The sequence below is a fragment of the Lacerta agilis genome, chromosome 15 (assembly GCF_009819535.1).
Source record: "Lacerta agilis isolate rLacAgi1 chromosome 15, rLacAgi1.pri, whole genome shotgun sequence".
Lineage (NCBI taxonomy): Eukaryota > Metazoa > Chordata > Lepidosauria > Squamata > Lacertidae > Lacerta > Lacerta agilis.
Window position 1 is genome coordinate 42,951,251 of NC_046326.1, and position 22,049 is coordinate 42,973,299.

Genomic DNA, 22,049 nt, shown 5'->3' on the forward strand with positions numbered 1-22,049 from the left:
CAGCTGGGCTCGGGGTGCAAAGTGCCCCCAAGGAGGCTCCCCCCCCACCCCAAACACACGTCGGGCAGGAGGCGGATCGGTCCTGTTTCTCAGGTCCCTTCCTACGCCGCCGCACAGTTCCCGGAGAAATGTTTAACCAGATGCAGCAGAAAAAGTCAATATTTGCCCACGGAGGGTGGTGAAGTAGTGGGAAGGGGGAGAGATTCCACAAGTAGGCGTTGCTCCCGCGGCTGGTCCCTGGCGAAACTTGGGGGCCACTTCTGCAAAATCCCCCCCCCTCCACGAAGCCGGCAGTGGTGGCGGCGGCGGCTGCAGGGGAGAGGTGCAAGGAGGAAGAGCCCCGTGCAGGACCAACGTGAGATGGGGGGCTTGAGCTGGGGCCTGGGGGGTGGGGAAGAGGGGGGAGCCGGAGCTTGGAATCCTTGCGCAATGGGCAGTTTGGGTTCCTCTTGAGTGAAGAGAGAGACTGCTTTGCTAAGCGGGGCTTTGGGGGGAATCTCCTGGCTCCGCTTTCCTGGTTTTTATTAATTTAATTGCATTTCATATCCCACCAAAGAGCTCAAGGCGGCATGTCCAAATACCCCCCTCCTCATTTAATCCCCACGACAACCCTGCGAGGTAGGCTAGGCCGAGAGGCAAGAGTGACTGGCCCCCAGGCTCACACCCCGTGGGAGCTTCATGGCTGAGCTGCGGGATCTGAACCCGGGTCTCTCCCGAGGTCCGACACTGACTCACTACGCCACCCGTGGCTTCCGTGGCCGTGAAAGGGAAAGAGCACACGCCTTCACGCACCCACGCACCAGTCTGAGCTTCTCGCACCCATCCCTGCCCTTTTTCTCGGCCTGCAGCTGGGGGGGGGGGTGTCAGCCTCCTCCCCTCCCCTCCCTCCCAAGCTTGCGCCCAGGAAGCGTTAAGGAGCCGAACAACAGCCACCACAAAAGTCCTAACTCCAAGGGACGCGGGGTGAAATTTAAATGTATGCAACCCTCAGTCTAGAGGGTGATGACTGGAGGGGGGGGGCAGTCAAGAGGGTGATGACTGGAGGGGGGGGCAGAAGTGGGGCTTGCCGTGGATACCTCCTTTTGGGGGGCAGGCGGGGTGAGCTCAAGGGAAGGCGGCTGGGGAGGCTGTGAGTCCCTCTCCGTCTCTCGGGTCTGTCTTGAAGTGGGGACGGGACTCCCAAGCAACTCTGGGCATCACTTATCCGCCCATCTCTGGCAGATCCCCCCCACCCCACCCCGGGTTAAAAGATGGCTGCCCCGTCCTGGCCTCTGCTGCTGCTCCTGCTGGCCGGGACCGGCCTGCCTGCTCTGCACGCGACGCACCACGGGGTAAGTCCCGGCCTTATTTCGGCCAGCTCCACCTCTCCGACCGGGGCAGAAGAGCCCAGTCGAGGGAGACTCGCGGGGAGACAGGCAGGGGCAGGAGAGGGCGGGCGTGGGGACTGGCCCCTGGAATGTGCTGCTGGTCTCCCAAGTGTGTGTGTGTGGGGGGGGGGGTCCTTCCTGCCTGTGGAACAAACACCCTCGGCCTTGGGAAGGTGGTGGAGGTCTTTAATCGGGAGGTTGGATGGCCAGATGTCAGGGATTCTATTATTTTAGGTCTCCATTGCCCATGCCTTTGAAGATGATGTGCAGAGGAACATTCTCCAGGTAAGGGGAGTGGAATCTCACACAGCTTCATTCCCAAGTCTCGAATTCGATACAGTATTTGCCTTTTCATTAAGAATAAACCAATCTTTAAAAAAGATTTTTTTAAAAAAGATTTTTTTAAAAAAGATTTGTTTATTCTGAATGAAAAGGCAAATACTGTGTCGAGTTCGAGACTTGGGAATGGAGAGCAGGGTGGGTAACATTGCTGCGTGATGGACGGTTCTAGTCCTGGGTCATTTTAATAATCTATGGAGGCCAGCACCAATGGCATGAGCAAATGTAGCCAGTCCCGGAAGCAGAATTTGGGTTGGCAATTAGAAAGTTCAAAGGCAGGACCTGATGAGGCAGCTTTCTCTAAAAGGTTCCCCACAGAAGGGCTTGGGCATGTAGCTGTTGGAAAGAAGGGCTTGTTTTTGTTGGGTGCTGGGGGACATCTTCTGGACAACCAGGGAGCCCAAGCTGCCCAAAAAGAGATGGTGGAGAGGATGAATCAGTGCGGGAGATGTAGCAGGGCAGGTCCCTGAGCCTGGAGTGACATTTTTGAGAAAGGGAGTCTTGGGAGCAGAGGCAAGCAAGAGAGGAGATGTCAGGCCGCGCTGAATAATCTGGGTGGCATTGCCTGAGAGCTCTTAAGGAACTCAAATGTGAAACTGATCTTCTAACAAAAATATGTACCGTTCCTAAGAGTGTCCTTGGCCCCAGAGCACTGGAAAGCTGCCAACGCAACACCAATATTTACAAAGGGATTCAGGAAATTACAGGCTTGGCGTCTCTTCCAGGTAAATTGCTGAGAAGTCCTATTAAAGGTAAAATAATCAAGCGCATGCAGGATTTCCTCAGCAGCGACCCCACACTATCATGAGGGCTCCCTGCCAGAAGAGGCTTTTTAAAAGGGCCTTGCAAACCCACTCAATTCGGGCGGCTTTCTTCCAAAGCAGGTGTGGAGAACCAATCGCTGGCCCTTAGATGCTGCTGAACTAGAACTCCCATAACGATGGGAGTTGCAGTTCAGAGATGCCTGGAAGGGCACAAGCCCTGTCTTAAAGGACCTGGCAGTGCCACTGATGCTGAAACTTCTTTCCTGTTTTTTCTCCAGGCTTGTGCTGCTTTTAAGTGATTGGTTTTTACTGAAATGTGATTTTGTGTGTTGCTTTTATTTTTCAGTAAGCTGCCTTATGAGGGTTTAAGGAACACTTAGGCTAGCTCCGATTCATTTATGTGTTCTGTCTCTGAATACCAGCTGCTGGGGAGAGTGCGGCTGTTGCACCTCTGGTCCTGCTTGCGAGTTTCCCTTGGGGGCATTCAGATGCCACTGTGAGGGCAGGAGGCTGGAGCAGATGGCGCCCCTTTAGTTTGATCCAGCAAGGCCTTTCTTATGCTTATGAAAACTACCATCTATCAGGCCAGTCTCTGTGTCCATGCAGTCCAGCACTGCCTGCTCTGACCGGCAGCAGCTCCCTGGTCTCCTGGTGAGCAGAGAACTTGCCAGCTTTTACCCAGAGTGAAAACAAGGTGCTTCTTTCTTTAGAGGGTGAGCCTGGGCCCTCTTGCCTGCCCAGCCCACCCTCTGCCCCTCCCTCAGCTACCCATATGTCTCCTTCCCTCCCAGACTGAGCTGCCCATTCTTTCCTCCCCACCTTCAGTTCCTAGGGCCCATTTCTTCACAGGGCGATGAAGCAGATGGGTTGGTGGAAGAAGCATTGCTGCCGGAGGTTGCTTTGCCTGAGGCAGAGGTGCTCCCACCTGCATCCAAGACCCAAGAGGGCCTCCTTGGCACCATTATGCCACCCTCTGATCCAAGCCTGGCAGAGGAGGTTTCAGCCGCGGAGCTGGGAGAGCCCCAGAGCTCTTCTGAGGCAGAGGAGGATGGCCGTGGAAGAAGCTGCGACAGGGACATCCCTCTGGAGAAGACGCACGCGGTGGCCGAGGCTGTGATGAAGCTGGGTGCTGACCTCCTGCGGCAGGTGGAGCTGGAGAACAGCAAAGGCAACCTCTTCTTCTCTCCCCTCAGCATCGGCCTGGCGCTGGCTCACTTGGCTCTAGGTCAGTATCCCCAAATCTCTCAAAGACAGCCTGTTGGTTGACTTCTTCTGAACTCAAAAGCGAAGGTGCTTTTCATGGTTAACAGCAAATGAAGGGTTTTGCTTTTAGGATGTGGAAAAGGTGAGATGCTGCTCTCCCTCCAAGTAGTGATGGCGGCTCCTATGCGCAGGGGGCAGCCTCTTCCGGGGGGGAGGCAATTCTGTCATCTCTCTGAATGAATAACCAATGCAGAGACGGCAGGAGAAACGCCCAGCGGGGGTGAAAGCAAAGCAGCCTGCCAGCCACTGAGTGCTCTGGACTCCAGCTAACTGAATTTCTTCCAGCACATGAGCAGCCCTGTTGGCTGCACAGTCTGAGAATTTCTGCAATGGAGATGGGAGGAATAGGAACAGAAGACACTGCCTTGTACAGGGTCTGACCAGTAGTCCATCTAGCTTGGTGTTTTCCACACTGTCAGCTGTGGCTCTCCAGGGTCTCGGGCAAGAAGTCTTTCCCAGCGCTGCCTGGAGATGCCGTTGGGGCCTGAACCAGAGACCTCCTGCCTGCAACGCTGGTGCTGTGTTACTGAAGGATAACAGAGTGCTAAGCATGGAAGCCTCCCTCTTCCTGCTTGTGTGATGAAAGGCCTTCAGCCCTCTTCTGCTTTAACACAGCGGCAACTCTCTCACTCCTGGCTGATGTGACAAGCGCTTGGGAGCACAGTGGCCCAACGCAAGCAAGAGGGCTTCCACGCCCGGCTGCCATACTCACATGCTCAGTGCTGCAGCATCCGCAGGGTCAGGTTACCACGTTCCCAGGTTAGCTGAGCGTTAACTGTGCTACTGTTAATCTGGTTTCCCTTTCAGGCGCAGCCAACGAGACCGAGGAGCAGCTGCTGAAGGCTCTGCACATGGAGTCGGTGCCCTGCCCACACCAGGCTCTGCGCACCGTCTCCCAGCACCTCAGCCAGACGACGCTCAGCATCGCGGCCCGGCTTTACCTACAGAAAGGTGAGAGGTGTGGGCAGGCAGGTGTGGAATAGGAGAAGTGGAGTGAGCTTGCCCTTTGGGTGTGAGATGGAAGAGCGGGCGTTTCCACATGGTGTGGCTTGAAATTCTCTCCTTATTTTATTTATTAAAAAATTCGTATACTGCTGTATCGTTAAAAAAAATGTATCACAGCGGTTCATAGGAATATAAAAAGAGAAAGTAAAATCATAAAAAGTTAAAAATGGGTTAAAAGCCAAAGAATTTAAAACAAACATCCGTAGACCATTGTAGGAGATGTATTCTTAACTGCCTGTGTGGGCTTGTCAGGGGAAAAGGCTTGTTGTTGTTCAGTCGTTCAGTCGTGTCTGACTCTTCGTGACCCCATGGACCAGAGCACGCCAGGCACGCCTATCATTCACTGCCTCCCGCAGTTTGGCCAAACTCATGTTAGTAGCTTCGAGAACACTGTCCAACCATCTCATCCTCTGTCGTCCCCTTCTCCTTGTGCCCTCCATCTTTCCCAACATCAGGGTCTTTTCCAGGGAGTCTTCTCTTCTCATGAGGTGGCCAAAGTACTGGAGCCTCAACTTCAGGATCTGCCCTTCCAGTGAGCACTCAGGGCTGATTTCTTTAAGGATGGATAGGTTTGATCTTCTTGCAGTCCATGGGACTCTCAAGAGTCTCCTCCAGCACCATAATTCAAAAGCATCAATTCTTCGGCGATCAGCCTTCTTGACGGTCCAGCTCTCACTTCCGTACATTACTACTGGGAAAACCATAGCTTTAACTATACGGACCTTTGTTGGCAAGGTGATGTCTTTGCTTTTTAAGATGCTGTCTAGGTTTGTCATTGCTTTTCTCCCAAGAAGCAGGCGTCTTCTAATTTCGTGACTGCTGTCACCATCTGCAGTGATCATGGAACCCAAGAAAAGGCAGGGAAAAGGCAGGCAACCCAAGGGGAAAAGGCAGGGAATAACAAAATAACAATATCAATAATAATATAGCTGGCAGAATATAAAAGTTTGTAGCAGGCATTTAAAAGTTGGCACAGGAGGTGCCACTGAATCTCCAGTGGTAGAGAGTTCCACGGGGCATGGCTAATGACACTAAAGGCTTGGTTTCTTGCTGTTCTCAAACGAGCCTCACCAACTTGGGGAATGACCAGCGACGCTCCTGTGGGTGACCTAAGAGTGACTGAGCTGGGGATATAAGGGTTGAGGCTACTAAACCTTTAGTGGATAGCAGATATTGAGGGATGGGGGGCAGGGAGAATCCATATTGGGACTGGAGAGGAATAAGAGTGTTTTTTCTTAACCCTTTTGCCCATGTAATTTTCCCAACCAAAGTCACCACCATCCCTCCCCAGCTGCTATTTGCACCAGTAGCAAAGGATCACAATGTGAATGGTGCAAATAGCATTGGTTGGATGGGTGGGTGGTAGCAGTTTCCATTAGGATAACAGCACTGGGGGGGGGGGTCAACACCCATCTCTGTCCCAATCTGGATCAAGAGTCCCCACCCCACCCCAGCAGCTGCTGTTCACAAAGAAGTTTGAATCCTGCGGACCTCGAGTGCAGTGGGAGAAGGGAAATCAACGCAGCAGCAGCAGCAGTCCCCTGGCCCAAAAATGGGTTTGGGAGAATCCTAGCAGGATTACCCCAGGCTTAGGGGGAGAGCTGAAACTCTTGACCGCCTCACATCAAGTGCTGTTGCAGGATTCCCAGTGAAAGAGCAGTTCCTGGAGGACTCGGAGAAGTTCTACAGGGCCAAGCCAGCCACCCTGTCTGGGGACAGTGAGGCGGACCTGGCAGCCATCAACACCTGGGTGAAGGACGCGACCCATGGGCAGATCCCCACCATGCTGACTGAGCTGCCGGCCAGTGTCGTGATGCTGCTGCTCAATGCGGTGTACTTCCAAGGTGAGCTCGGCTGCTCCTCCCCACCCCCACCCCCTGACTTGCTGGGACAGCCAACCTTTCAGTTATTGCAGCAGCCCAATAAGTAACTGTGTGAACAAGGCCTCTATATGTTTCTCCCGTTTTAATCCATCCCAATAACCTAATATTGTTGTTGTGATTTTATGGACTGTAGTTTTTACCACCTAGAAGAAAAACAAGATTGTCATTGTTGGGAGGGACCCCGAGTGTCATCTAGTCCAACCCCCTGCAATAATAATAATAATAATAATAATAATAATAATAATAATAATAATAATAATTTATACCCTGCCCATCTGGCGGCTTCCAACAAAATATTAAAATACAATAGTCTGTTAAACATTAAAAGCTTCCCTAAACAGGGCTGCCTTCAGGTGTCTTCTAAAAGTCTGGTAGTTGTTTTTCTCTTTGACATCTGGTGGGAGGGCGTTCCACAGGGTGGGCACCACTACCGAGAAGGCCCTCTGCCTGGTTCCCTGTAACTTGCCTTCTTGCAGCGAGTTAACCGCCAGAAGGCCCTTGGCAATGGACCTCAGTGTCCGAGCAGAATGATGGGGGTGGAGATGCTCCTTCAGTTATACTGGACCAAGGCTTTAAAGGTCAGCACCAACACTTGGAATTGTGCTTGGAAACAATGCAGGAATCACTGAAAAATGGCCATGCAACCTCTGCTTAGAAACCTCCAGGGAAGAAGAGTCCTCCCTCCCACTCCACTGTCAAACCATCAGAAAGTTCTTCCTAATCATTAGTTTCTTGCAATTTGAATCCATTGGCTCAGGTCATACCCTCTGGAGCATCAGAAAATAAGCTCTTTCTCTATCTTCCCTGGGACAGCCCTTCAGTTATTTGAATATGGCTATCATGGCAGCACCTTTTAGTCTCCTATTACACAGGCTAAACATACCCAGCTCCCGCAACCATTCCTCGTAAGGGTTGTTTTCCAGAACCCTCATTATTTCAGTCGCCCTCCTCTGCACACCTTCCAGCTTGTCCATTTCCTCCTTAGAAACTGCAGTGCCCAGAACTGGACACAGGACTCCCAAGTGGCTTGGTTTCCAGACGCTGCCTTTCCTCTCCTCAACCAATTTTTTATTCCCTATTTTTGGGCAGGGTTTTGGAAGAACAAGTTTGATCCCCTTCTGACTGAGCCTGACACGTTCTACCTGGATGATGAATTCACCGTCTCCGTGGAGATGATGCGGGCTCGCGGCTACCCTCTCAGCTGGTTCACCCTGGAAGCCCAGGATGTCCAGGTGGGGTAACGGGGGGGACGGGACTTTAGTTGTCGATGCTGCCAAAGGGTCTGGCATCAGGTCAAAGTGCCTGGGAGAGCGTCGGCCTCCTTGCCTTCCCACGTGGGGTGGGCATGGGCCTTTCTCCTGCCCCTGGAGCGCACGAGAGGAGGGCTCAAGGCAAAGGCCGTCCCGTTGTATCCACAAATAATGTTCTATTGGGCTGCCCCTCTTCCCTGTGCTTCTCTCTCTCCCAGGTGGCCAGGTTCCCCTTCAAGGGCAACACGAGCTTTGTTGCCATCCTTCCAAACCACCCTGAGCGGAACTTCTCTCGGCTGCTCTCCGATCTCAGCCAGGCCAACTTCCAAAGCCACTTCCCCAAGGAGAGGCCCACCATGGTGAAGATGCCCAAACTGTACCTGCAGCATCACCTGGACCTAGAGCAAGCCCTCAGCCAGTTGGGTAAGAGGAGGGAGGGAGGGGGCCAGCCTGCTTCACTGTTCTCCTTTACAGGATGGTTTTGGATACCCTCAGCCACCTTGCTGCCTTATTTCAAACAGCTTGATGGACCCCGGTTCATGACTCCTGCTTTGCATGCAGAAGGTCCCAGGTTCCGCCCCCCTGCCCCAAGCCCTGGAGAAGCCATGGCTGCCAGTTGGCACAGACCAGAGGTGGGGGGGGGCTCCACCACCTCCCAGCAGCCCCAGCAGCCAGCAAGGCTAGCTGTCAAGGATGGTGGAAGCTGCAGTCCAAGGAGAGCCAGAGACCTAAGATTCCGCACTCCTGACATGCTCAGTGTGAGGATAGCTGGGCAAGCAAGGCAGATCCCTGTGTTAAATACAGTCCCTGCCTTGTGCCCCTGTGACCTCAGACCCTGAAGACTAGTCTGTTGAAATGGGCCGAAGGCAGCTTCTGATACGTTCTGGAGTCCTCACCAGATGAAGGTTGGAAAGAGCTTCCAGACACTTCGCAGGGCATGTTGGCGAGTGGATGTTTGTGTCTTCATTTCCTTCTGCTCCCTCCACACTGACTCTTCAGATGCTTCCAGATGGGGGCTTAATTTTGTGAAATGGGCTGCTCTGGTATTGCAAGCAAGTCACTGGCAGCAGTTTACTTTTTCACTCCTGGATTAAACGTGTGTTACTTTTTCCCTAACTCTTCCCTATCTCCACTCCAGAAGTCCAGGTTCTGTTTCAAGCTAGTCTTGGAAGCAGCAGAAATTCTGCCTCCTTAGTAAAACATACAGGCACTCCGTTTGAACGATTTTAATGCAGTGGCAGAATTCAGGCTGTAGGTGGGTGGAAATTCTCCTCCTCCCCCAAATATGCACAGCCCTGAGAATAGTCTTGGGTCACAAACGCTGCGGATGTCCTGCACCAGCACCATCCTGACTGACGGCTGCTTTCTCTCGAGAGAAGCCTGCAGCTTCCCCCTTGGCACTGGCTTCACTCCTCTCTCTTTCTTTGCAGGCCTTGGTGAGCTGTTCTCTGCCCCGAATTTCCACCCCATAACAGAGGGTCCCCTTGTGGTCTCCAGTGTCCAGCACAGAGCCACCCTGGAGATTTCTGAGGCCGGGGTAGAGGCATCCGCTGCCACCAGTGTCTCCATGTTCCGTTCCTTCTCTGCTTTCAACCTCAACCAGCCCTTCCTCTTCATCATCCAAGAGGACACCACTGGCATCCCTCTCTTCCTCGGCGCCATCCGGAACCCCAACCCCAGCGCCCCTCAGGAGAGGAAGACGAATGACTGTGCTGAGGGAAATGATGAAAAGCTCTTTCTGTGCTCCACGGACCAAGAGAAACCCTGAATGCCTCAGAGGCCTCCAGGATGCATGAAACCCAAGAGGGCAAGTGTGCTGTGGCCTGTCAGGGTTTTTTTTCAGCAGCCTCTCCCCAAATGTCCAGAAAAGCCACCCTTTCACTTAACTGGCTGCCATCCTGTACCCAGTCCTGCAAGATATAAAATACGGCCCTATTGACTCATCTTCTTCTCAGTGGCCCTTGCGGATGGGATCCTGCACCCTGACCTGCAGGCCTTTAGCCCTAGAATTGAAGCTGAGCAAAAGGTCACAAGGTTGCACCTTCTCCTCTGGCGCTTTATTCTGCAGGGACTCTGGCTGAGGAATCTGAAGGGTCACAGATATGAATGAGCTGTGAGTGCCGTGAAATAAAAGGATGCAGAGAATACAAGAACCAGCAGCAGCAGCAGCAGCCCAGAGCCTGGGGAGTTTACGTGCTCACTTCCCGTCTTGCCACCAGCTTCTCTTCGGTGTTGCAGCCCCACAATAGATCCAGACCACAACCTTTCCTTTCTGGTGGCCACAAAAATGCAACAGAATAGACTGCATAGTGCTGCACAACTCAAGTTAAGGAAAAAATAAGAGTGTTGGGAATTGCTAGGAAAATAAACCTGCTGGTATCCTAATGCCTGTTGCCACTAACGTGTGTGACTGACTGTGCTTCGAATCCTGCACACAAGGGCACTGGGGACTCTCTGTTCTCTTTGCTTGTTGGGTTTGTGTAAAGTGCCGCTGCCCTTTTTGTGCAAAATCCCCCTTGGGCTCTTTTACACTTGCATTGCTGTAGCAACAGAGCCTGTGTGAGAGTGAATACGAATGTGAATGCCAGTTGCCTTGATAGACAAGGAGGCTGTTGGGTGTGGGATGAGAATTGCTTGGGGATCTCCAGTGACTCATGGGGGGATGAGGCTGAGGTTGGTTAGGACTTCCCAGTTCTGTATTCCCAGCTCCTTATTTAAAGCAGCTGCACAAGCAGCCACAATGCGGAACTGAAAGTTGGTGTGTGCTTCTGGCTGCACTCCGGAATCAATTAGGCTGCCTCCCCATATTGCACACCTGTGACCAGCAAACTGCTCCCCTCCAGATGCTGAAACCTTCTCTCCAAAGAATCATAGAGTTGGAAGGGACCCCCAGGGTCATCTATTCCAACCCCTTGCAATGCATGAATCATGGCTAAAGAATCCCTGACAGATGGCCACCCAATCTTGGCGTAAAAACCTCCAACGAAGGAGAGTCCACCACCTCCTGAGGGAGACTGTTCTAATGTCAAACAGCTCTTACTGTCTGAAAGGTCTTCCTAATGTTGAGCCAGAATCTCCTTTCTTGTCATTTGAATCCGTCCTAACCTCCGCAGCAGGAGAAAACAAGCTTGCTCCATCTTCCATGTGACAGTCCTTCAGATATCTGGAGATGGCTATCATATCTCCTCTTTTCCAGGCTAAACATACCCAACTCCCTCAACCAGTCCTCATAAGGATTGGTTTCCAGATCTCTGGTCATCTTTGTTGCCCTCCTCTGCACACATTGCAGCTTGCCAATGGTCTTCTTAAATTGTGGTGCAGGACTCCAGGTGTGGTCCGACCAAGGCACAATAGAGCGGTACTATTAATTCCCTCGTCCTGGACACAATACTTCTGTTGATGCAGCTGAGAATAGCATTAGCTTTCCCCCCTGCTGCATCACACTGTTGGCTCATGTTCAGCTTGAGGTCTACTAAGACCCCTAGATCCTTTTCACATGTACTACTGGCAAGCCAGGTGTCCCCCATCCTACATTTGTGCAGCTGGTTCTTCCTTCCTAAGTTTGTAACCTAGCATTTGTCCCTTTTGAAATTCATTTTGTTAGTTTGGGCCCAGGTCTCCAATCTGTTAAGGTCATCTTGAATACTGATTCCGTATTCTGTGGCCTTGGCTACCCCTTCCCAGTTTGTTGTCACCTGCTAACTTGATGAGCATCCCCTCAATTTCTTCATCCAAGTTGTTTATAAATAACGTTGAACAGCAACAGGCCCAGGACATAACCCTGTGGCACCCCACTTGTCACTTTTTTCCAAGATGAGGAGGAACCCTTAGTGAGCACTCATTTAGATCCAGTCAATCACCTACAACAAATCCACTTAGCAGTTACTTCGTCCAGCCCACATTTTACTAGCTTCTCTGCAAGAGTATCATGGGGAACTTTGTCAAAAGTCTTACGGAAATCAAGATACACCACGTCCACAACATTCCCCTGATCCACCAAGCTTGTAACTATCAAAAAAAAGAAATGAGATTTGTCTGGCATGAGAAACCCATGCTGGGTCTTAGTAGTCACAGCATCATTTTCCAAGTGCTCATAGACTTAATTATCTGATGTAGGACCTTTCCTGGTATCCACATCAAGCTGACTGGTCGGTAGTTACATGGGCCTTCAATATTTCACATTTAAGAAACTCCCATCCATCTTCTCTTTGAGTATTTCTGTCCATGGGATCTCACCTAGTAGTTCCTTAAGCTTTTTGAAATTGGCCTTAGAGTCCAGAGTGCATGTCTGACTACACTCCACTTTCCCTTGCCTCTGTATCATGAAACCCAAGAGGACATGATCACTTCCTTGCCTCCCAAGGTTCCCAGTACTTCCCCTTTGTTGATCGGTTCCTCCCTGTTGGTGAGGGTCAGGTCCAAGATAGATGACCCCATTCTTGCTTCTTTCACCTTCAGGGTAATGGTGTCACTGTCAGAGAGGCAACTGAGGAATTTGTTGGACCTTATGTTCTTGGCAGAGTTTGAGTTCCTACAGATATTGGGGTAGTTGAAATCTTCCATGACTACGATATGTCTCCCTTTTTGAATGTGTGGCAGTCTGTTCCAGGAAGGCATCTTCCACGTCTTCAGACTGGCTTGGCAGTCTATGGCATAAGATGCTCTTCCTTCATTTTAGGATCCCACTGCTGAACAAGCAGAACTCTGCACTATGCTGGCCACGGACTGTGGCACCCAGAGGACGAATTCTCAAGGTTAGGCTATTGCCACAAAGGTAAAGGGGATGTGGGTGACACTGTGGTCTAAACCACTGAGCCCCTTGGGCTTGCCGATCAAAAGGTTGGCGGTTCGAATCCGCACGACGGGGTGAGCTCCCATTGCTCTGCCGCAGCTCCTGCCAACCTAGCAGTTGAAAAGCACACCAGTGCTAGTAGATAAATAGGTACTGCTGTGGCGGGAAGCTAAACGGTGTTTCTGTGCACTCTGGCTTCCGTCACGGTGTTCCGTTGTGCCAGAAGCGGTTTAGTCATGCTGGCCACATGACTTGGAAAGCTATCTGAGGACAAACGCCGGCTCCCTCGGCCTGAAAAGCGAGATGAGCACCCCACCCCACAGTCACCTTTGACTGGACTTAATCGTCCAGGGGTCCTTTACCTTTACCTATTGCCATAATAGGATCTTGAGCAGAACCAAAGAACTGAGCAAAGCCCTGACCACCAAGAACCAGGACTCCTGCGGAGCCCTTTTGTCCCTCTGCCTTCATCAAGTTTTGCCCATACTTTCAATCTTTGCAGTGTTAAGGATGAGAATCTTTGCCAAAGTAGTAGAATGTGTTTAGCAGTCTAGCATCTAGGTTATGAAGAAATTAAACTTGGTTGGTTAATTATTATTATTTTTTTTTCAAATATCTCTTTATTCTTTATTCTTTAAAATCATAACAAAACAACCGTCATCAAACATTAACCAGCATAATTACATACCTACGTTACATAATCGCATATATACATCACATTACATTACATTCGAACATTACATTCATACCTTCAACCATCTTACATATACACATTTATTCACATTTGGTTGGTTAATTATTATTCTGTCCCTGCATTTGAATAAATACAGGAGTGTGCACACACAAAGCATGTTATCTGTCTGCACATGTGTGTGCAGGGCGGGTGCTTAAGACTCCACCCCACCTCATACTAGCAGCACACCTCCAATCTCAGGGCTCCTCCCCTGGCAAGATCTTGGCTCTGCTAGACTCCCACCTATCCAGCCTGGGGCACGGAGCAGGGGGGTGTCAATGGATACTGGCCAATGGTGATTATGCTCTGACCCCATAGAAGGGGAAAGTGCTCTTGTACTCAGGTCCTGCTTGCTTTGTGGACATCGGGTTGGCCTCTGTGACTGAGAAAGGATGCTGGACGGACTAGATAGGTTTCTCTCTCCTCCCAGATCCAGCAGCCAGGCTCTTCTGCTCAGCTGTCCATGCAGTGTGGAAAACAGAAGGAGGCTGCTTTAAGAGGGGAGCTGTAACTTGAAGCCTGCTGATGGCTGGGCTGGGATAGCTTGTGGGCTGGCAGCTGCAGCAGCCATGCAGATGTGACCCATTATAACAAGCTACACACACATAAACACACACACACACACACAGCCTGGTCAAGGAGGACTGCAGTGGAGGACAGGAGCCTGAGGTAAGGAGGTGCTCAGAGGAGCTTATTCCAGCTGCCCAGGGGTGTGGGTGGGTGTAAGGCTACTTTTCTTTGGGGCGAAGAGCACAGCGCAGCAGGAAGGGAAAAAAAGGTCACAATGGGATAGGGTGGGGGACATTGGAGCATTGTCCATTTTTTCCACCCTCTTCTGTTAACTTGTGCCCTACTTTAGAAGTATTGTCTCTGCAACAGAAACCAAATGAGAGGTTAAGAGAAAGCACCATCAGCTCCACTGGTTCTGCCCAGGAGGCAGCATCAGTTAAGAGCCAGGCAACATCTCCATTTTTTCACTCGGATAAAGAAGGTCCCAGTGTGAGATTTTGTAAGAATAGGACTGTTTTTGTAAATGCCCCCCCCCCCCCGGGCACCAGGGTGCGAATGGCAGATCCTCTGGCAGCTGCAGAAATTCCATCCTGAGAGAACAAAGCCTCAGTCCACCTTTTAGAAAGAAACCTGCCTCCTTTTTAGTTCAGACTTGCAGATGGCAGAGATCACCCACCACCTCATCTGACAGCTCCTTTTATCTTCCCCTCAGGTGCCTCTGGTGGGTGTGGGTGTTTGTGGGGGGGGGGGGAGAGGTTCAGAGTCTAGATTCTTCTCCTTCATAGAAGCAACTTACAAAGTGGGGGGGGGGACCACCCAATGTTGGCTAAAGTAGTAGTTCTTATTTTTCCTCATTTTGGCTGTGTGCTTAAGTGTTATACTAATGGGATCCAGATGTCTAGGCCCACTCAAGGAAGCAAGCAAGCAAGCAGAGTTTCAGCATAAGTTCTTGGCAAATGTGGAAATTCTCAGCCTGGCAATGGTGATCAAGCTGGAGCGTGATCATCTCCTTTCTGAGGCCCTCTTCCCCAGCGTGGAATGGGGTTGGGACCAACATGACAATAGCCATTTGAAGCTAAAGAGGGCATCTCTCTCTCTCTCTCTCTCTCTCTCTCTCTCTCTCTCTCTCTCACACACACACACACACACACACACACACACACACACACAATTAGGGAAGGGACTGAGAATAAAACTGCCAATGAAATAATGCCATTATAAAAATCTATGGTGTGGCTGCATTTGGAATATTGTGTCCAGTTCTGGTTGCTTGACCAGAAAGGGGCAACGCAGCTTCCCTGTGACGTTTGGGAAAGGAATCCAAGAAGAGACCCCATAGAGGTGTCTAAAACCGTGGATAGAGAGAAGTTTCTCTCCCTCTCTCATAAGACTAGAACTTCTGGACATGCAATCAGGCTGAATGTTGGAAGATTCAGGGCAGAAGAAAGAAAACCCTTCTCTATGGAACTCGCTCCTGCAGGAGGCAGGGATGGCCACCAACCCGGAAGGATGAGAGAAATTCACAGAGGAGGGGACTGCTAGCCACAATGGCTGTGTTCTCCCCCCACTGTTGGAGATAGTAAATGCCTCTCCATACCAGCTGCTGGGAATCCCAAGTGGGGAGACAAGTGTGCTTGAGTCATGATCACTCTACATCTGCAGTAATTTGAAACTTTGGTGCCATCCTGGTGATTTGGCTGCCTTCCCTTTAATTTACAGACCTAACTGCTATTTCCACACAGCCCTTGTGGCGCCAGCCTTCAGGGACACGGCTTTGGTGTCTGCTGGGGTTACAGGCTACCCTTTGGACTGGATGCGGCATGATCTAAGTCTGTCCCCTGCAAACACAAGTGATGAATTCATGCCAAAATTCTGCAAAACAAGAGGTCTGCTTCTCACGCCCCATTCCATTTGTCCCATTAGGGACTGAAGGACTCACAATGAGGGAAATAGGTGCCTGTGGCAGTCCAAGGAATTGCTGGTCTGGAGTTACTGCACAAATTATTAGAAGTTATAGGGAAGCCTTTCCTGAGGGATACTCAGCTTTGTTACTGGGGCAAAGTTAAAAGCTAAAGGTTCTGATTCATAGTGAAAGTAGATAAATAGGTACCGCTCAGGCGGGAAGGTAAACGGCGTTTCCGTACACTGCTCTGGTTTCACCAGAAGCAGCTAAGTCATGCTGGCCACATGACCCGGAAGCTGTCTGCGGACAAATGCCGGCCCCCTCGGCCAGTATATTCTTTAATGAAACAGGAAGTGAGATTTTGTTGGTTTGTTTTAAATGAAAGTCCTGGGGAAATGAGTTCCTGCCTCAGTGCTGTGTCTTGTATTTGCAGCTCCAGCCACAGAGAAAAGGCTGAGGTGGACAGCAGTTAAACTTGTTCGTTCTTTCCTCTCCAGGCCCCGCCATGCGACATCTGGTGGTTCTTCTGTGGCTGGGACTGCTAGCCATCTCCTGCAGAAGCCAGGACTCTGGTACCAGGAGCAGCCCACAGGTCTGTCCGAGTCTTCAGGGCTCCTCCCAATATGCTGAACATGACCCCGGAGGCATTCTGCATGTACACTTTTGTTTAAAAACTAGCGAAAAGGGGCTAGGGACCGGCTGCATAAACTAGCCCATGGCAAGCTGGGGATGAAAACCCATATGCTACCTTCTCGCTTTTGTACTTTGAGAAGTCCCTAAGATGTTTCTATAGCAGCCTCTGTTAACCTGATGCCCTCCAGCTCCCATCAACCCTTGTCCAAAATATCTGGAGGGCATGGCGGTGGCGAAAGCTGTCTTTATGGCATTCAGACAAATGGAAGGAGCCTTAGGGAGGGGACTCCCCTTTCATAGCGCAATGGGACAATTCTGAGCAAGCAAATTTTGCCTTTCACAGGATCCTGAACCCGATAACACAGAGGGAGCTGAGGAGGAGGACCCCTTTTTCAAGAGCCCCGTGAACAAGCTGGCAGCTGCAGTCTCCAACTTTGGCTATGACTTGTACCGTCAGCAATCCAGCCAGGCTCCCAGCGCCAATGTCCTGCTGTCCCCCTTCAGCATTGCCACTGCTCTCTCTGGCATTTCCCTTGGTGAGCTGATTTCTGTTCCATCCTTTCCTGACATCACCCATCCCAGGAAGGTGAACTTCACAGGCCTTTTTCTTTGTGGTTCGTAGGGGCAGGAGAACGGACTGAAGGGATAATATCTCGTGCTCTGTTCTACGACATGCTTGACAAGGCCGGGATCCACAGCACATACAAGGAGCTCCTGGCCACCATGGCGGCTCCCTCCAAAGGCCTGAAGAGCGTCTTCCGCCTCATCATGGAGAGAAGTAAACCTTGTGACCCTGCTCCCCATGTCACGGGGGATGGCAAAGAGGCACCCCAAGGCAGAGTGGGTGGCCACTGGGAACATGGTCCAGCAAGCAGCAATTCCTAGCCCCAAATCAAACCATCCGTACTTGCAGGATGTACCCATTTGCCTTGGTAGGATTGGATATTTGGGCAGCAGGTGCCACTCTATAAAAAGTCTGTCAACTTCATTAGCAAATTGGCCCAGGCTGTTTGGAGCCAGTGAGCACCAGCCCAGCCTCAAAGTCCAAGGCAGAAAAGAATACTTATTAACGCTTGCCTTCTGCACGATTCTCACATTCAATCCAGAGGGCACAGGGAGATAGTTCTTAGATTTTTCTACAAAACAGTTCCTGTTGAGAACAGCTAAAGTCACTTCAGATTTAGTGCCTGGAAGGCTTTCATTGGCCGCAGGCCTCTGGGCAAGTGGCTCTATATAAGTAGTCTGGACCAGGTCACCTTTGGCTGCCTCCACATCTGTGGCTGCATGAGTACAGGCTTGTTAAGACATCACCTCCAAGTGCTGAGCAGGATGGGAGCTTTCTGGTCTCACCCCTTCCCTAGGGCTGAAAATGAAAATTGGGTTTGTGAATGAGCTGGACAAGGCCTATGGAGTCCGCCCCAGAGTGCTGAGTGGAAACGCCCGGGCGGATCTGCAAGAGATCAACAACTGGGTGCAGCAGCGGACTGGCGGGAAGGTCACGAGGTTCTTTGGCGAGATCCCTGCTGGAATTAGCATCCTGCTCCTTGGGGCAGCTTATTTCAAAGGTAAGGGGAGACATGCTGAGAGAGGTGCTCAAGGAAAGGACAAGGTAAGGTCCAGTGACAAGAGGTGTCTCCAATTCCTTGAGGTTAGGATCACAGAGGAGGATGAAGGCTGGGCTGTGTCTTCTGCTTCTCCCCAGGGGGAATTGCTGTTTCAGCTGAAGCTTTTTGAAGGAGGAGGGAATTAGGAACTCGATAACCTTTCTCCACTTTCTCTAACAACAGGGCAGTGGGTCACCAGGTTTGACACCAGGCAGACTAAGCTGCACGACTTCTACCTGGAGGAGGGCCGGACGGTGAAAGTGCCCATGATGTCAAATCCCAAAGCTGTCCTCAAGTATGGCTTTGACTCTGAGCTTAACTGCAAGGTCAGTACAGGGAGCAGACCCTGCAGAAAGGGTCTCTGTGCCTGCTTCACAGTATAAGGGCAGGCAGGCTTTCCTTCACCACTTACTCTCGCTCATCACTAAATTTGTGACAAGAAGGGAACAGCTTCATTTGGCCAGCTAAACCAGGTGAGGGTAGCCAATGTGTCTCAAACCCTCAGTGCGTTAGGGACTTCCCCTGCATGTGAAGACAGGCTCTGGCAGATAGAGCAGGTAAGAGCAATCGTGGGTCCAAAGGTCAAGGAGGTGTTTTCAGCACGTGCCGCAGAGAGGTGAGGAGCAAGTGGGGCTTGTCAATTTGGGAAGGTAGTCCATCTAGAAGGAAAATTCTGGTCATAAACCTCCACTGCCTTGTGGGATATCTTCAGAAGAAAAGGCTCAGGAGTAAACCCTACACAAGTCCAGAGTGGAGTCCTTAAGATAGTTGCTCTGCTTTCCTTTGGATCACATAAGTGAGGCTGAGAGAAGCATCTTGTCATCTGGGCAGCTTGCTCCCCAGGGAAGTCACTTCGGTGCTGCTAGTGGTTTGACTTCATCTCTGAAGGCACATTCGTCTCTCACAAACAACATTAATTGTTGCACTTTCAGTGGCCCAGATTTGTTATTTGCCCTTGTCCCCTTCTTCTTCTTCCCAATAAGCCATTCCTGTTTAGCAACGCTGCCACTGAGATGCAGCCAGATATTGCCATCTGCCCAAGATCACACATGGAACCCTGAGGATGGATTTGAACCTCTGCATGGATATGCTATTGAAATATAAATGTGTGCCAATGATGTACCACCTCCTTGAGTGGCTCTGCCATGCTATAAGCTAAAATTGGCCAGCAAAGATTCCCCAACTCCTCACAGGTTGGCAACTCGTTCACACATCTGGAGCAGCCCCCCCCCCCCGCCCCCGGTGGCTTCTCTCAGAGGTCCAAGTCAGAGAGCAGCACAATCCATTGCTTGTTTGGGATGAAGGCTAGGAGAACTAGGCTACATAAGATGGGGTTATTTTGGTTCATGAAGAATTGCAAATTTTGAAAGGATGTCAATTTCTGCAACACATTTGCAAGCTAAACTTGGAAGCTGGGGATGAGAAAGAAGGGATTGTAAACTGAAGCTTATGCACTGAGAACAACTTTAATTGGGCCATATCTTTCATTTTCAAAAGTGCCTCTCTTCAAGTGGTAGGACCCTAGCCAGCTGCTGCAATAGAGAATGAAGGGTGTTCTTAAGTGTTGCAGGTGCAAATGCCCGATGGATATATGTGTGCGTGTGCAAATATGTGTGTAGGCAGGATTCAAGCCTTCTAAACATTCCAAGACCCCAGTTTCCACCTGCCTATGACTGTTGCCCCGGCTCAGCCAACAACCCCCCCTTTTGCTTCCCAAAGAGCTGCACCCATAGTCCCAGTGACAACACACCCAAAAATCCCCCTGGAGCATAAGCTTCTTCCCACAGGCTGGGAACAAACAGGATCCCCTGGGCCCTGGCAACATTTCTCAAGCCATCTATGATGGCTAAGACATGCATGAACAGAGGGGAATTAATTACCTTTTTAACAGTGGGGCATACAGCTCAATCTGCAACATGGAGGGGGGACATGTCCTGGGCTGAGCGAGTGGGTCAAAGCCCTGCAAGGAGCACGGACTGAGGAACTCCTTTGAAATGTCAGTACCTAACACTTTCACTTTCTCCGACTCCCATTTCCAGATTGCTCAGCTGCCCCTGGCAGGAAGTGTCAGCATCATGTTCTTCCTGCCCCAGAGTGTGACCCAAAACATGACTCTGATTGAAGAGAGCCTCACCTCCGAGTTCATTCATGACATAGACAGGCAGCTGAAGACTGTCCAGGCAGTGCTGAGCTTACCCCAGCTCAAGATGACCTCTGAGACGAACCTTGCCAGCACACTCCAGGAAATGCGTATGTACCCAGCCCAGTTCTGCAGCTGAGTTGGGGTGAGAGCGTCAGTGCAGTGCTGCACTTGGCAAAATAGACACACCCAGCAGGGTGGATGAAGCACTGCAGGCTACAAGCCCCTTCCCTTCCCTTATTTTTGTGCTGGCTGCCTTTGAGCATGGAAGGTCATTCCTAGTTGCCAAAGCTAATGGACACAAAGAGACTCCGTCCGCGTTGGGGATGGGCAGGGTAAGAAGCACATGCTTTGTCTGAAGAAGGGGCCCAGGTTCAATTCGTGGAGTCTCCAGGTGGGCCGTTTCCCTTCCAGTCGGTGCAGACACTGCTGAGCTAGATGGTTTGGTCTAAGGCTGTTTCCTCTACACTTCCAGTGAACCCATCTAATCTTCTGAACAAGTAAACTGTACTTGCGGCAGCCATAGGGCAACTGCAGGAAGCAGCGTGACCCTTGGTGCCAGTTTTTAGTTTACTGGATGGCGAGAGGTCTAGTGTCCTCTTAGTATCACTCATGTAACTTCCAGCCAACTGGACTGTGCACTGAGGGCCACAGCTCTATGGTGGAGCCTTGTTCTGCATATTGAAGATCTCGGGTTCAGATACCTGGATGGACTCCCTGGAGTGTTAGTGCCAGTCCTGCCCAGACCAGTCTGAGCTCAGTGGACGTATGGTCTCAGGATAAAGCAGCCTCCTCTTTCCCCATGCACTGCCTTGGTCCAGCCATGTCAGCACCGATCCTTGCTAGCTCTTCCTCGCTGCCCAACTCTCCCTAGTTTGCCAGTGTTGTTCTCTTCTTTTTGGCTCCACTCCTGGTCAGTTCTCCCCACAGCTAATGAGACATCCTCCTTCCTCACAGGGCTCCAGGCACTCTTCTCCACTCCCGACTTCAGCAAGATCGCTGTGAAGCCTGTCAAGCTCACCCACGCACAGCACAAAGTAGTCCTTGAGCTCAGAGAAGACGGCGCACACTCTGTGTCTGCTCCAGAGACGACCGGACCCCTGAACTTCGCCATAGACTACCACCTGGACAGACCCTTCCTGTTTGTGCTTCGGGACAATGACACAGGCACTCTCCTTTTTATTGGGAAAATTCTGGACCCTCGGAGCGCTTAGACCCCCCCCCCCCGCAAAACCCCCATCAGAACAGCCTGTGGTCACCAGGGAGGAAACGGGTTGGGGGTAGGTAGGTGGGGCCTGACTGCCCTGTTGCACTCTTGCTGTGCCCCACAACTGTTTATGCTTACGTGCTGCAATAAACATGCCCCAAGAACAACTGTGTGGGTCTCAGTAGTTCATTATCTTGTTGCTGACAGAGAAAGCATACCGGGGGAGACAGAATTATTGAGAAGGGTGGAAGAGATAGCAGAGAAAAGTTACCTCTGTCCCCTGCTTTTCCTTCCCAGAGTCCAACACAATGTTCTCACCACTAGGCAATACCCTACTCGCCAGGGATCCAGGCAAGCCTGGGTGTGCTTTGGGGGAGGGGGTTGCCTTCCAGCAGTCCTGCCTGTACCTCTGGAGGGGCTCTGAGCTGTGTGTGCGCACCTGTATGAAACAACAGGTACCTCCCAATCCTGTGACTTGAGGACCCCCCTTTTCCCACTCACCACTCACCCTGAGACAGATGCATCTCCCCCTCCCAAAGCATGTATTTGATGGCAGCCACCACCTTCAATGCACTGAGGGAAATTTCATGGCAAAGGATTGCTGCTTCAGTGGTGAAGAGAGCATGTTTTGCATGGGACAGGTCCAGGCTCAAGCC

The 22,049-nt window shown here is 51.1% G+C and overlaps 2 protein-coding genes across 5 annotated transcripts; both read left to right on the top strand.

Moving 5' to 3' along the window:
- The first annotated feature begins 1,230 nt into the window (after positions 1-1,230).
- SERPINF2 (serpin family F member 2) lies at positions 1,231-10,269 on the top strand. 3 transcript variants are annotated; one of them, XM_033172065.1, is made up of 8 exons: positions 1,231-1,331; positions 1,602-1,652; positions 3,296-3,695; positions 4,541-4,684; positions 6,379-6,582; positions 7,711-7,853; positions 8,090-8,294; positions 9,302-10,269. In XM_033172065.1, the coding sequence occupies exons 1-8, from the start codon at positions 1,251-1,253 to the stop codon at positions 9,637-9,639; spliced, it is 1,566 nt and encodes a 521-aa protein (XP_033027956.1). In that variant the 5' UTR covers positions 1,231-1,250; the 3' UTR covers positions 9,640-10,269. The 3 variants fall into 3 exon arrangements, with proteins under 3 accessions (XP_033027956.1, XP_033027957.1, XP_033027958.1); XM_033172066.1 differs by having other exon boundaries at positions 3,320-3,695; XM_033172067.1 differs by lacking the exon at positions 1,602-1,652.
- A 3,718-nt stretch (positions 10,270-13,987) lies between these two features.
- On the top strand, positions 13,988-21,560 carry SERPINF1 (serpin family F member 1). 2 transcript variants are annotated; one of them, XM_033171990.1, is made up of 8 exons: positions 13,988-14,065; positions 16,307-16,401; positions 16,786-16,978; positions 17,065-17,220; positions 17,804-18,007; positions 18,230-18,372; positions 20,086-20,296; positions 21,144-21,560. In XM_033171990.1, exons 2-8 carry the CDS (start codon positions 16,315-16,317, stop codon positions 21,398-21,400), a joined length of 1,251 nt encoding a protein of 416 aa, XP_033027881.1. In that variant the 5' UTR covers positions 13,988-14,065; positions 16,307-16,314; the 3' UTR covers positions 21,401-21,560. The 2 variants fall into 2 exon arrangements, with proteins under 2 accessions (XP_033027881.1, XP_033027882.1); XM_033171991.1 differs by lacking the exon at positions 13,988-14,065 and adding an exon at positions 15,864-15,887.
- The last annotated feature ends 489 nt before the right edge of the window (positions 21,561-22,049 follow it).

Coding starts and splice junctions, on each gene's coding strand:
- SERPINF2 (XM_033172065.1), top strand. CDS start 1,251: ATGGCTGCCCCGTCCTGGCCTCTGCTGCTGCTCCTGCTGGCCGGGACC. Junction 1,332..1,601: donor TGCACGCGACGCACCACGGG/GTAAGTCCCGGC, acceptor CTATTATTTTAG/GTCTCCATTGCCCATGCCTT. Junction 4,685..6,378: donor CCGGCTTTACCTACAGAAAG/GTGAGAGGTGTG, acceptor GTGCTGTTGCAG/GATTCCCAGTGAAAGAGCAG.
- SERPINF1 (XM_033171990.1), top strand. CDS start 16,315: ATGCGACATCTGGTGGTTCTTCTGTGGCTGGGACTGCTAGCCATCTCC. Junction 17,221..17,803: donor CCGCCTCATCATGGAGAGAA/GTAAACCTTGTG, acceptor CCCCTTCCCTAG/GGCTGAAAATGAAAATTGGG. Junction 20,297..21,143: donor CAGCACACTCCAGGAAATGC/GTATGTACCCAG, acceptor CCTTCCTCACAG/GGCTCCAGGCACTCTTCTCC.